The sequence below is a fragment of the Dreissena polymorpha genome, chromosome 9, assembly GCF_020536995.1.
Source record: "Dreissena polymorpha isolate Duluth1 chromosome 9, UMN_Dpol_1.0, whole genome shotgun sequence".
NCBI classification, from domain to species: domain Eukaryota; kingdom Metazoa; phylum Mollusca; class Bivalvia; order Myida; family Dreissenidae; genus Dreissena; species Dreissena polymorpha.
The window spans coordinates 61,528,692-61,543,789 of NC_068363.1; the positions used below are offsets into that span (position 1 = coordinate 61,528,692).

General features: G+C 35.9%; 1 protein-coding gene across 1 annotated transcript in view; it reads left to right on the forward strand.

Annotated features, from left to right (window-relative positions):
• LOC127846435 (tRNA-dihydrouridine(20) synthase [NAD(P)+]-like) overlaps nt 1-15,098 on the forward strand; it is a 101,050-nt gene that overhangs the window by 47,410 nt on the left and 38,542 nt on the right. The window contains exon 5 of the mRNA XM_052377680.1: nt 4,083-4,126. Within this exon, the coding sequence (XP_052233640.1) occupies nt 4,083-4,126 (44 nt within the window). The remainder of the gene's footprint in view (nt 1-4,082; nt 4,127-15,098) is intronic.

The following is a 15,098-nucleotide window of genomic DNA, read 5'->3' on the forward strand; positions in this document are numbered from 1 at the left end:
AAGCATGTACATTTCTGTTTGTCAGGGCTGATATTGACCAACCTCCTTAGGGGAACCTAATTTAAGTTGTATTTGCGGCAGCGCCCTCACATTACTTTGGGGTAAGGAGTCCGCAGCCCTTAGGAGGGGGAATTTTTTGTAAATAGGGGAATTTTTATTAAAAAAAACAACAACTGTGTTTGACTGTTATAAACATATAGTTCTATATATGTGACTGTCTATAAAACAGAAAGGTGGACTTTTACTTAATCTTTATAACAGTAATCTTATTAGTGCTGTGTCCAGTTGCATGCCAAGTTTGTCTTAAACTTGTATTAATAAACTGCCACTCCAATATATCCCGGTTGAAGGAGTCTAATGACCACCGTGAAGTAATATCCGGTGCACGATATAAATGGTCAGGTTATTCATGCATGTTTATGTTTGCATAAGCATAGTTTGGCAATCTCAAAACACGCTATTTACGTACCTTATTGAAGTATGTGTTATATCCATATGTTATCCATTGGAATAACACAAAACATTATTCCATGTAAGAATTTTAAAATGCATATAATTGTCCCCTACCGTTGGAACCGGAGGGGACTTATGGTTTGCACTCCGTCTGTCTGTCAGTCTGTCTGTCAGTCCGTCACACTTTTCTGGATCCTGGGATAACTTTAAAAGTTCTTCATATATTTTCATGAAACTTGAAACATGGATAGATGGCAATATGGAGATTATGCACGTCATTTCATTTTGTTCCTACGTCAAAAATTCTGGTTGCTATGGCAACAAACATGAAAAGAAATAAAAATAAAAAATACTGACAATGGTGGAGTTTCACCCGTAGGGGACCATATTGCTTGGCAATCTCTTGTTAAATTTGTAATCCGAAAACATTTGCCAAGTTTTATTGTTAATAAGAAAGCATGCACAAATTAAACCCATGTACAAAATGACGTCATTCATCCTCATGGAAAGCATGGGCTTTAATACAGTCCAGTTACCATTACCGGATCATTACCCATAGGGGATCACTTTGATGTTCACGACTGCGTATCGCGATATATAGTCGACATTTTTATGTCCCCCACTATAGTAGTGGGGGACATATTGTTTTTGCCCTGTCTGTTGGTTGGTCTGTTGGTTGGTTGGTTTGCGCAAACTTTAACGTTTTGCAATAACTTTTGCTATATTGAAGATAGCAGCATCATATTTGGCATGCATGGGTATCTCATGAAGCTGCACATTTTGAGTGGTGAAAGGTCAAGATCAAGGTCATCCTTCAAGGTCAGAGGTCAAATAAATGATGCCAAAATCGCTCATTTTTTGAATACTTTTGCAATATTGAAGATAGCAACTTGATATTTGGCATGCATGTGTATCTCATGGAGCTGCACATTTTGAGTGGTGAAAGGTCAAGGTCAAGGTCATTCTTCAAGGTCAGAGGTCAAATATATGTGGCTCAAATCGCTTATTTTATGAAAAGTTTTGCAATATTGAAGATAGCAACTTGATATTTGGCATGCATGTGTATCTAATGGAGCTGCACATTTTGAGTGGTGAAAGGTCAAGGTCAAGGTCATTCTTCAAGGTCAGAGGTCAAATATATGTGGCTCAAATCGCTTATTTTATGAAAAGTTTTGCAATATTGAAAATAGCAAATTGATATTTGGCATGCATGTGTATCTCATGGAGCTGCACATTTTGAGTGGTGAAAGGTCAAGGTCATCCTTCAAGGTCAGAGGTCAAATATATGTGGCCCAAATCGCTTATTTTATGAATACTTTTGCAATATTGAAGATAGCAACTTGATATTTGGCATGCATGTGTATCTCATGGAGCTGCACATTTTGAGTGGTGAAAGGTCAAGGTCAAGGTAATCCTTTAAGGTCAAATATATGGGTCAAAATTGCTCATGTAATGTCACTTCTGCAATATTGAAGCTAGCAATTTTATATTTGAAATGCGTGTGTATCTCAAGGAGCTGCACATTTTGAGTGGTGAAGGGTCAAGGTCATCCTTCAGGGTCAAACGTCATATAGGAGGACATTGTGTTTCACAAACACATCTTGTTAGATGATATTTTGCAAACAGCATCTTCAAGGCATGTTCTTTAAAACGCATTGATTAAGTCGTTATGGGAGCTAGTCCTTGTCAAACATTTCAGTATGTTTTGCAGACATGTATATACGACTTTGTTGACTTTCGTCTAGTTTCAAAATAGAGGTTGAACTTTTTTCGCGGCCACATGCTAGAACTCTGTTGAAAAGTAAGACGTTTACGCATTAATTTAAAGTCCATTAAGTAGTTTTTCTGTCTTCAAACATCCATTTAAGTTTTGATTCGTATTTTAGATTTTGCAGCACCTTAAATGAAATGAAGAATTAGGGCAATAACGGATCAAGCGTGATAATATGCGTATTGATAATATATTATATTAAAATATATGCAAATCTTGTTGATTATTACAATAAATGATCTCAATCTTAATGTTTTGTTTATATCCCATGTTCAATATCGTTGATAAGATATGATTCAAACACTTTACATGGTTCATAAGATGCCCATATCTTTTCAATCTATTTAGGATTTTCAACAGATAATTCACACAAGAACACCATGCGTAAAGTGCAGATACAAGATCACATATAGAAAACATTAAATAACAAAACAAATGAATATAATTTATAACTGGCAATGTAACTTGGTCATTGTAAACAACACAGTTCATGTTTCGACAGTTCAAATAGCTTGTTAGATGCCCCCAGAGTGGTTTCGATCACGTGATCCGTTATGGCTGCAACTGATCCGTTAATTCATTAATTCTGCAGCGAAAAAAAAGGTATACTAAATACATTTTGCCTGCGTTTAAAAATAAGACTATGTGCTGAATCAGTAAGCAAAGGTAATATTTAATCAAACTAGTGTAAAAGAAGTCTCAAAACAGTTATTGTTTTTCACAAGAACAACTTTATTATCATACTGATCCGGTAATGGTAACTAGACTGTAGTAGTGCATTTTGACAACTGAGGGATCGTCACAGTTATTACATCTAAATTAAAAGCAAGAAGTTTACACCGTATCTAACGCGCAAAGATTGTTGAGGTCAGTATTGACTTGTGACATTTACAGTTATAATTGTATACACCTTTCATGTGACTGGTGTGTTTCGGCAGTGCAAAGCAAATTCAAGAGAGAATGGTAACACCTGAAATGACCTCTGATGTTTGGCAAGTGGGGTTATTGTTTATGCATAACATAGGTGTGAAAGTGATGTACAATGAAAGCAAACAATCTGGTCAAAACTGGACTATGAATGTTTGATTAAACAGAAAATTTAAGTGGGTGAAAAAGGGGTAAAATACTAGTTTGAAACTGATTTTGTCTCAGCAAATTCTCAGATTAAAAAATGTTATTTGGGGATTATGCTCGTCAGATTTTTGGGAGCCATAGCCATAGCAGATTTGCAATATAACGGACCGTGATATATTGGATTCAATTTTCAACTATAAATCAGCATGTTTTTTTTTTAATTTTTTCCTTTTCTGAGGGGGAAAAAATCAGTCTTTTGGGAAAAAAAATACTTATGAGGTGGGGATTTAGGCGGTAGATTTGATAGATTGAGGGCCCTGTGCGGAAAAATTTCTCATCAAATTTGTCATAAGAAATAAAAGGTTTTCTACTTACAGAAAGATAAAATATGAATCATCGCAGCAATATTTATGCCTTATAAAAACCAAAATTACTAGACTCAGTTTTCTCTGGTAGCACCAGCAGCCAGCAATTTCACCAGTTACTAACAATCTTTGCGTCAGCAATTTTCCTCAAAATAAATATATCCATTCAAAACAGAGCAAAAAACGCCCATAGAAGTTATTTGTCGCTGGCTACTTTGAAAATATAACTAGCTTCTCAAATTTGTATGGAGAACACTACTAGACTAAAGGAATATTATATTAGGTTTCCCCTGACAAGCTTTGTGACTACTGGTAAAGGCTTATTCAAGCAGAATAGTCAATAGACGTGAGAACAAGCACACCCACATAAACTTGCAGTGTTTAAAAATGTATGGACATGTGTATCAATCTATTTCCAGGGCACAGCCAATGCACAAACAGCTTTAAATGCAGCGAAAAAGATGTAAGTGATATACAGTACTTTTATTTGAATGTACAGATCATTATTCTTTAATCAGTGGTTTTTTTTTATGCCACCGGATCGAAAGATCGGGGGTATATTGTTTTTGGCCTGTTTGTCATTCATTCATTTATTCATTCATTCATTGTGTGTGTCCCAAAACATTAACCTTTGTTAAAGTTTGATAACTTTTGCATTATTGAAGATAGCAACTTCATATTTAGCATGCATGTGTATCTCACGGAGCTGCACATTTTGAGTGGTGAAAAGTCAAGGTCATCCTTCAAGAACGTCAAAGGTCAAATATCTTTGTATTTTTAGCTCGGCTGTTCTGGTAGAAAACCCAAGGTATTGTCATAGCCAGCTCGTTGTCCGCCGTCCGCGTCGTGCTAAAACCTTGACATTGGCTCTAAAATCAAAGTGCTTCCACCTACAACTTTGAAACTTCATATGTAGATGCACCTTGTTGAGTTCTACACGCCACACCCATTTTGGGGTCACTAGGTTAAAGGTCAAGGTCACTGTGACCTCTTAAAAAAAAAAAAAAAAAATTCTGACAAGCTTTCATTTATTCAAAACTGCACCCGCAGCCGAGCGTTGGCACCCGAGCGTTGGCACCCGTTATGCGGTTTTTCCTTATAATTTAGCCTTCGTTAAAGTTTGGTCATAACTTTTTAAATGTTGAAGATAGCAACTTGATATTTGGCATGCATGTGTATCTCATAGAGCTGCACATTTTGAGTGGTAAAAGGTCAAGGTCATCCTTCAAGGTCAAAGGTCAAATTTATGGCGTCAAAGGGGTGCACTAGGGGGCATTGTGTTTCTGACAAACACATCTCTTGTTTCCATTCAATATTGGGTCCGGAAATCGGCCCCATTCCCATTTTTTAAAAGTACATATTTTTCCCAAATGGGAGGTAAAAATTCCCAATGGAAGGTTTTCAAAAAAATTATATTTTTTTTTAGATCTAATAATTTTGTTCATTCCTATCCATATAAATTCAACGTTATTAAATATAATTCTAAACACTTGTATTCTCAAATTTGAAGCATTTTTTAGCAAAACAACAACATTTCCCAATTTTAGTCAAAACTCTTTTTTCTTATTCCTAAGGGACCTGGCCCAATTCCCAAAATTGTGAAAAAAACACTGTTTTTGCAGTGGTATTTATTTGGTTAAAAAAGTGTCATTACATTGGGTCCTGTTTCATCCAAGCAAGAAGTACATATGGTAAGCTATTGTGGTCTGTCCATGTCTAGCATAATCTGTCATGTGTTGTCCATAATGTGTTTTCATTTTTAGATCACCTGATTGCTCAGGTGAGCTTTTGTGACCGGTCTTTGTCTGTCGTCTGTCCGTCCGTTGTCCACATTTGGTTTGTAAACATTCTAGAAGCCACATTTATGGTCCGATCTTCATGAAACTTGGTCAGAAGCTTTGTCCCAATGAAATCTCAGTCAATATCGAAACTGGGTCGTGTCGGGTCAAAAACTAGGTCACTAGGTAAAAAAAAAGACAAAACTTGTAAACACTCTAGAAGTCACATTTTATGCCCAATCTTCATGTATTTTTGTCAAAATGTTTGTCTTAATGATATGTTGGTTGAGTTCAAAAGTGGTTCTGGTCCGTTGAAAAACATGGCCGCCAGTGGGCGGGGCAGTTTTCCTTATTTGGCTATAGAGAAACCTTGTAAACACTCTAGAAGTCACAATTTTTTCCCAATCATCATGAAAGTTGGTCAAAACATTGTTTTTATTGATATCTCGGACGAGTTAGAAAATGGTCCAGATCGGTGAAAAAACATGGCCGCAAGTGGGGGGGGCATTTTTCTCTATATGTACAATCCACTCTCGTTATCTCGACATCGGATATCTCGATATTCTCGATATGTTGAAGTAGGCTCAATGTCCCAACTTTTTTCCTTCGTTATCTATATAAATAAACATCGCATATGTTGATTTTCGTTATGTCGAATAATTCGATATCTCGATATAAAATTTTGTCCAGAGTCCCGATTTTTCATATATTTAATGTGGTTTATCTCGAAGTGTGAATAACTGATCCAGTGTCAGCAAAAGGTGAGAAATTTTTTCTTTGATATTTCACAGTCCCGCTACGCCCGGCTGCTCTCGATACTGTACCGTAGGAAATTGATCCGTTAATTGCATTAATAGTCACACGTGTGTAATGTCGTTAGCCATTAACACTTGAGTAAAGCCTGTCACTTTAACGTTTAACATCAATTGACTGCAATTAATACACAGCCTGCCAAAAGGCTGAAATACTACTTGTTTTTACAAACAACATTCCAAAATGCATTGAGTTATATTTTTACTAATAATTGATTGAACTTTGCATTTCATACTACAAAATGTACATGTATAGTTTAGTATTTGGAAACATGATTTAGGCATGTTCAGATGGAAAACTCTCGTCTTGATTGGACGTCAATTGCATCATAACTTTAAATAGCAACATTACCGGATGTTTACTCGACAGTTTAGAAATATTATAACCGCATGTGTTCATGCAATTCTGTTATACTTAAAACGTCATTTTAAGCATTTAAATAGCAAAATTAATCGTGCCTCGTAAAAATGCGTATATATCAGGTAGAGAGTATTATTCCACACGGTGACGGCTTTAGTTAGACCTCTGAGCAGGTATTTAGATGTTAAAAACAAGGTACATTTTCGTCTCATTTTTCTTTGAAAATGCCCAATCGGATATCTCGAACTCTTGTTATCTCAATATTTTTTCTTGTGCCCGCCGACTTCGAGATAACGAGTGTGGACTGTATATAGTGAAAACATGTGAACACTCTAGAAGTCACATTTTTGGTCCAATCTTTATAAAATTTTGTCAGAACTTTTGTTTCCTAGATACGCGAGTTAAGTTTAAAAATGGTTCCGGTCCGTTGAAAACCATGGTTGCCAGGGGGACGGGGCAGTTTTCCTTATTATGCCCCCCTTCGAAGAAGAGGGGTATATTGCTTTGCTCATGTCTGTCGGTCTGTCGGTCGGTCCGTCCACCAGGTGGTTGTCAGACGATAACTCAAGAACCCTTGGGCCTAGGATCATGAAACTTCATAGGTACATTGATCATGACTCGCAGATGACCCCTATTGATTTTGAGGTCACTAGGTCAAAGGTCAAGGTCACGGTGACCCGAAATAGTAAAATGGTTTTTGAATGATAACTCAAGAACGCATACGCCTAGGATCATGAAACTTCATGGGTAGATTGATCATGACTCGCAGATGACCCCTATTGATTTTGAGGTCACTAGGTCAAAGGTCAAGGTCACAGTGACCCGAAATAGTAAAATGGTTTCCGGATGATAACTCAAGGATGCATACGCCTAGGATCATGAAACTTCATGGGTAGATTGATCATGATACGCAGATGACCCCTATTGATTTTGAGGTCACTAGGTCAAAGGTCAAGGTCACGGTGACCCGAAATAGTAAAATTGTTTTCGGATAACTCAAGAACGCATATGCCTAGGATCATGAAACTTCACAGGTAGATTGATCATGACTCGCACATGACCCCTATTGATTTTGAGGTCACAAGGTCAAAGGTCAAGGTCATGGTGACCCGAAATAGTAAAATGATTTTCGGATGATAACTCAAGAACGCTTTTGCCTAGGATCATGACACTTCATAGGAACATTGATCGTGACTCACAGATGACCCCTATTGATTTTCAGGTCACTAGGTCAAAGGTCAAGGTCACAGTGACAAAAAACGTATTCACACAATGGCTGCCACTACGATGGACAGCCCATATGGGGGGCATGCATGTTTTACAAACAGCCCTTGTATTTATATAGTAAAAAGGCTTGTAAACAATCATGAATTAAGGTCATGTAACATGCGAGACAACTCTTCTAAATATTGCATTTAAGTTTACAGTAGGTACTCCCCTTTGACTATTAATGTTTCATAATAATACAGTGTAGTTGTGTGTATCATTTATGTGTTAATTATTATCCCCCGCCAACGGTGGAGGGACATTGTTTTGGCGTTGTCCATCCTTCCGTCCATCCTCCCGTCCGTCTTTCCGTTCGTCCGTCCGGCACTTTTGTGTCCGGAGCCATATCTTGGAAGTGCTTTGGCGGATTTCATTGAAACTTGGTATGAGTATATATATGGATAAGAGGATGATGCACACCACATGGCATCGTACACCATTTGTTAATAACTGAGTTATGGCCCTTTGTATCTTAAAAAAATGCTTTTTTAGTGTCAAATATAACACTTTTGTGTCCAGAAGCATATTGGTGGGGGATATCAATTCAACGAATTTGCTTGTTGTTATTTGAGGTTCGATGTGTTTTTTTTAGCTCACCTGATTGCTCAAGTGAGCTTTTGTGACCGGTCTTTGTCCGTTGTCCGTCAGTTAACATTTGTTCGTAAATACTCTAGAGGGCACATTTCTTTTCCGATCTTCATAAAACTTGGTCAGAAGCTTTGTCCCAATGATATCTCGGTTAAGTTTGAAACTGGGTCATGCCGGGTCAAAAACTAGGTCACTAGGTCAAAAAAAAGAAAAACCTTGTAAACACTGTAGAATTCACATTTCATGCCCAATCTTCATGAACCTTTGTCAAAATGTTTCTCTTAATGATATGTTGGTTGAGTTCAAAAGTGGTTCTGGTCTGTTGAAAAACATGGCTGCCAGTGGGCGGGGCAGTTTTCCTTATTTGGCTATAGAGATACCTTGTAAACACTCTAGAGGCCACATTTTTTTGTCCGATCTTCATGAAACTTGGTCAGAAGATTTGTCCCAATGATATCTCGATGGAGTTGGAAACTGGGTCCTGCTGGGTCAAAAACTAGGTCACTAGGTATAAAAAAAAGAAAAATCTTGTAAACACTGTAGAAGTCACATTTCATGACCAAAATTCATGTTACTTTGTCAAAATGTTTGTCTTAATGATATGTTGGTTAAGTTCAAAAGTGGTTCTGGTCCGTTGAAAAACATGGCCGCCAGTGGGCGGGGCAGTTTTCCTGATTTGGCTATAGAGAAACCTTGTAAACACACTAGAAGTCACAATTTTTGCCCAATCATCATGAAAGTTGGACAAAACATTGGTTTTATTGATATCTCGGACGAGTTCGAAAATGGTCCAGATTGGTGAAAAACATGGCCGCCAGTGGGCGGGGAATTTTTCTCTATATGTATATAGTGAAAACATGTGAACACTCTAGAATTCACATTTTTGGCCAAATTTTCATGAAATTTGGTCAGAACATTTGTTTCCTTGATACGAGAGTTGAGTTAAAAAATGGTTCCGGTCAGTTTAATAACATTGCTGCCAGGGGGGGAGGGGGGCTTTTTTCTTATATTTATATAGTAAAAAAAGCTTGTGAACACTCTAGAAGTCACATTTTTTGCCCAATTATCATGAAACTTGGTGAAATGATTGGTTTTATATATAACTCAGATGAGTTCGCAAATGGTCCCGATCGGTAAAAAAATGGCCGCCAGGGGGGGGGGGGCAGCTTTCCTTATGTGACTAGAGAGAAACCTTGTGATTTAACACTATTAAGTCTCATTTTTTGCCAAATCATCGTGAAACTTAGTCAATACATTGGTTTTATTGATTTCTCGGACAAGTTGGAAAATGGCTTAGATTGATGAAACACACTTTTAGCTCACCTGATTGCTCAGGTGAGGTTTAAGAATAGGTCTTTGTCCGCCGTCCGTTCGTCCACATTTGGCTTTTAAACTCTCTAGCATTCACACTTCTCAAGCATTCTTTATGAAAGTTGCTGAAAGATCTCAGTCAAATTTGATAATGAGCAAAATCACATAATTAATGCCATAATTATTGCCCTTAGATTGTCCAAATTTTCATTATATGATACAAAATCATTCTAAACACTCTAGAGGTCACAATTTTGTTTCAGATTGTATGAATCTTGGTCAAAATATTTATTTTTGTAAACAAAGTTTGATGTTTGGTAAGGGGGGTCATCTCAAAATATAGGTCACCAGTAAAAATCTTACAAAAACAAAAACACTCCAAACGCCAGTTTTGGTTCAATAATTATGAAACTTGACCAGGATGTTTGTCTGGACAATATCTAGGTCAAGTTTGACGTTTGGTAAAGATTAAATGAACTGACTCCTCTCAGGTGAGCGAACTAGGGCCATCTTGGCCCTCTTGTTTATTAGATTGTTACCACTCTAAGGGGACACATTTTTCCCCCAATCTTCATGGAATTTGGTCAGAATATTTATCTTGATAATAACTAGGTCATGTTTGAATGTATGTCACTTGTGCCTAAAACATAGGTCAATTTTAAGTAAAAAATTGAATACCATTGATTGATTTGTGGCAAAGTTACGGGCCTTGGAATATTCAATATAATAAATATTTTCCAGCGTTTTTTTTTAAGCAGCGCGTTCAGATATTGAGCTGCCTACATGACCGACAGATGAAGTGTGAATTTCGTTCTGGTCTGTTGACTTTTGCGAAGTTATGGGACTAAGACACATGTGCTTCTATATAGGAATTTTTTTCCAGACATTTTTTATGCAACGCTTTCAGATATTGAGCTGATTTTTGGTGTGTGAGTCTACCTACAACATCTACAGATGAAGTGTGAAATGTGTTTTTGTCTTTTGATTTGTCAAAGTTATGGGCCTTGGACTTATGAATTTTCAATATAATAACACTATTTTCAGGAATTTTCAATATAATAACTGTTTTAGGGAGGTTTTTTATCCAAGGCTTTCAGATATTGAGCTCATTTTTGGTACGAGAGTCAACCTACATCAGCTGCTGACAAAGTGTGAAATTCATTCCAGTCAATAGATTTTTGGTGAAATTATGGGCCTTAGAATTTTCTCTATGATTTTCCGATGTTTTTACATGTTTTTTAGCTCACCTGTCACGAAGTGACATGGTGAGCTTATGTGACCGTGTGATGTCCGTTGTGCGTGCGTGTGTGCGTCCGTCAACAATTGGTTTGTGTAGACAGTAGAGGTCACAGTTTTCATCCAATCTTTATGAAATTTGGTCAGAATGTTAATCTTGATGAAAATCTGGGTTGGGATTGTATTTCGATCATCTGGGGTCAAAAACTAGGTCACTAGGTCAAATAATAGAAAAACCTTGTGTAGACAATAGAGGTCACAGTTTTCATCCAATCCGTATGAAATTTGGTCAGAATGTTTATCTTGATGAAATCTGGGTTGGGATTTTATTTGGGTCATCTGGGGTCAAAAACTAGGTCACTAGATCAAATAATAGAAAAACCTTGTGTAGACAATAGAGGTCACAGTTTTCATCCAATCTTTATGAAATTTGGTCAGAATGTTTATCTTGATGAAATCTGGGTTGGGATTGTATTTGGATCATCTGGGGTCAAAAACTTATAGGTCACTAGGTCAAATTATAAAAAACCCTTGTGTAGACAGTAGAGGTCACAGTTTTCATCAAAACTTAATACAATTTGGCCAGAATGTTAATCGTGATGAAACCTGGGTTGGAATTGTATTTGGGTCATCTGGGGTCAAAAACTAGGTCACTAGGTCAAATCATAGAAAAACCTTGTGTAGACAATAGAAGTCATAGTTTTCATCTGATCTTAATGAAATATGGTTAGAATGTTTTTAGCAACCCCAGCAGATCTTATCTTATCAGTGGAAGATCTAAGAAAATCAGCTCATCTGCATAGTGGTTCCATTACAAGTTATTTTTATAAAATATCTTAAATAAAATCAAAATAATATAAATGCATATTGAAAGAAAAATAAATTATCTTTATGCTATCTTCTCGTCCTTTCATGCCTCTTAACTATTTATACCGCGCATGCGCATACAATGGATGGTATTTTTAGCATTGTGTAATAATATGATATAAATTTTAATAATATTTAGTTGATATTTATATTCGCTGCTAAACAATCTATATTGGATTCAAGTACAACGTCTGTGTCCCATTTCCTTTGTTTACTGCATTTTCGAGTACCTGCGCTGACACCCGGTTGTTTTCAACACATCTGCGACCTGACAAGGTCATTTGAATATTAATGATGTTGATATATTTATGTTCACCAATGAAAAACATTTCCGATGATATTCGCAAAATTGTGCTATGTTAATTCTACGCGACGAAAGTAGTCCAAAAGTCTATGAATGTTTCTTCAAAATATAATGTTATTTTTTTTATTTCGCATAGAAAATCACAAAATATAAGCTCTGATCTTTCTTTTGGTACCAGAATTATAAATCGAAAACGATATTTAGTGCGTCACATTTATCATTAAAAAGCACGTGTTTGGGAATTTTCAACTAGACCAGAGGTCGAAATAGCGGCGCCATATTGGAAAATTTGATTTAGCTGATAGCGTGATCGATAACAGTGATTTCTTCATCAATTACTTTATAAAACCTAGAAAAATGATAGCAATCAATGGTAAGTTATTTTTTATTTTAATTATGTTATTTTGTATGTTGATTTCCCTTTATTCTTTACAAGACAGACGATAAAATTTCATTCAGATTGGTTGTGTGGAAATTCGTACCGAGTTTCAACAGTCTGCTGTCAAAATGCCTTTATTTATTGCATTTATGTTGCAATATACGTAAAACCAAATGCAAATAAACACAACCCAAGTATTTTGTATGTGTTTCTAAGTATATATTAAATGTCAAATGACCAATAATTGTAATGTTTAATGCATATGAAATACTTCATTTATTTTGTTCATATCAAACTCAGTAAGTTGGTACCATTGACTGGCATTGTGTTTTTGATCTCATTTATTTGTTTTTTAGTTTAATTTGTTGTAGAAAATATTAAAAACAAGCAACCTTAATCGTTATTTTAAATAATAAATAATGTCTTGTTACAGTTGAATTTAATTTTTTTTTTTTTTTTTTTAAGTAACTATAACGCTCAAAATCAACGAAAATTTCGTTAAGTATTTCGTAAAATAAAGTTAACACCTTAACAATCAGTGTTCCTTATAGCAAAAACCAAAATTTCAACGCTAGATGTGGTATGATTACTTAGATTTTTGTAGATACAAAATGCTCGTTTTTATTTATTTGTGGCCACAATTAATTCCGGGTGTGTAGAAATAACGAAATCCCCGTAATTACCGAAATCCCAATAATATTTATTATTTATCAAAATACTGCGATATTAAGATAGAATATTGCAAAATACAATCTATTCACTGATGACAAATTGTTTTTATCCATGTTTGGTAGTGAAAAACTAAAATATATAACATAATTATTGGGATTCCGAATATGAATCCATAGTGCATGTTTTCACAAGCACGATCAGGTACAGAAATCCCCGCTGTAAAACTCTTCAAGTGTCAAAAAATCATCTGGGTGGCTTATTGATATTAGAAAAAAGAGGTACAGACAAAAACTTAACAACATTATTTACAGCGGGGATTTCTGATTCAGAATCGGTAATGATTACATTGTTTTTTATGTTCAAAGTATTTGTAACTGATAATTTGTGGTTAAGGATTGAGACAAATTATGGTTAACATTGAAGGATTTTTATGTCCCCCACTATAGTAGTGGGGGACATATTGTTTTTGCCCTGTCTGTTGGTCTGTTAATGGTTGGTCTGTTTGTTGGTCTGTTGGTTGGTTTGCGCAAACTTTAACATTTGCAATAACTTTTGCAATATTGAAGATAGCAACTTGATATTTGGCATGCTTATGTATCTCATGGAGCTGCACATTTTGAGTGGTGAAAAGTCAAGGTCAAGGTCATCCTTCAAGGTCAAAGGTCAAATATATGGGTCAAAATCGCTCATTTAATGTACACTTTTGCAATATTTCAATATTCAAGATAGCAACTTGATATTTGGCATGCTCATGGAGCTGCACATTTTGAGTGCTGAAAGGTCAAGGTCATCCTTCAAGGTCAAAGGTCAAATATATGGGTCAAAATCGCTCATTTAATGTACACTTTTGCAATATTTCAATATTCAAGATAGCAACTTGATATTTGGCATGCATGTGTAACTTATGGAGCTGCACATTTTGAGTGGTGAAAGGTCAAGGTCATTCTTCAAGGTCAGAGGTCAAATATATGTGTCCAAAATTGCTCATTTGATGAGTACTTTTGCAATATTGAAGATAGCAACTTGATATTTGGCATGTATGTGTATCTCATGGAGCTGCACATTTTGAGTGGTGAAAGGTCAAGGTCATCCTCAGAGTTTTCCCTAAGAACCGGCCGCCGGCCAAATTGACCGGTTCAATCGATTTTCTGGCCGGTTCAAATGCTGGTAACAAAAAAAAATAATGAGAGGTTTTGCAACTTTGATCGATGTAATTGTTAAAGTTAAGAAAAGACGAAATTAAACAAGCGAAAACATCGATTTAACATCGTTTTGTTTATGTTCTTTATACTTCCGTGTGTACGTTTTACCGAACAAGTATAATTTATAACGGCGCTTCTCATTGGCTGATTATTTTGAGTACGCAAATAACCACAAAACGGCGCTACTCATTGGCTGATTATTTTGAGTACGCAAATAACTACAAAAATCGTAACCACATGGTTTTCTCAAAATGAAACGAACCCTGAGAGATTTTTTCAGTGTGACAGCGCCTTCAAAACGTCAGAAAGGTTTGTATTGATGAAAATCTCGATGAAAATGCATGAAAGAAATTATTCAAACAATACTTTTAGTTGAATAAAGTTTGCAATGCTGTGTTAGCCAAATACACGTGTTCAAACCCGACCCCTTGATGAGAAATAAATGGCTTTGGCATAACCAGTAGCTTAGTTATTGACTTGTTTAAAAATTCATCGCACACTATGCACAGTATAATTATTTGGCACTCCCCTCACAAATTTTTAAAAAAATTAGAAAAATTCCATAAGTGATACACAAAAAAACAAGTAATTTTCATCTCTAAAATTTCTGTCCAAACCCCCCCAAAATGCACCATTTTGCGTCTAGATTTTCAAAATTT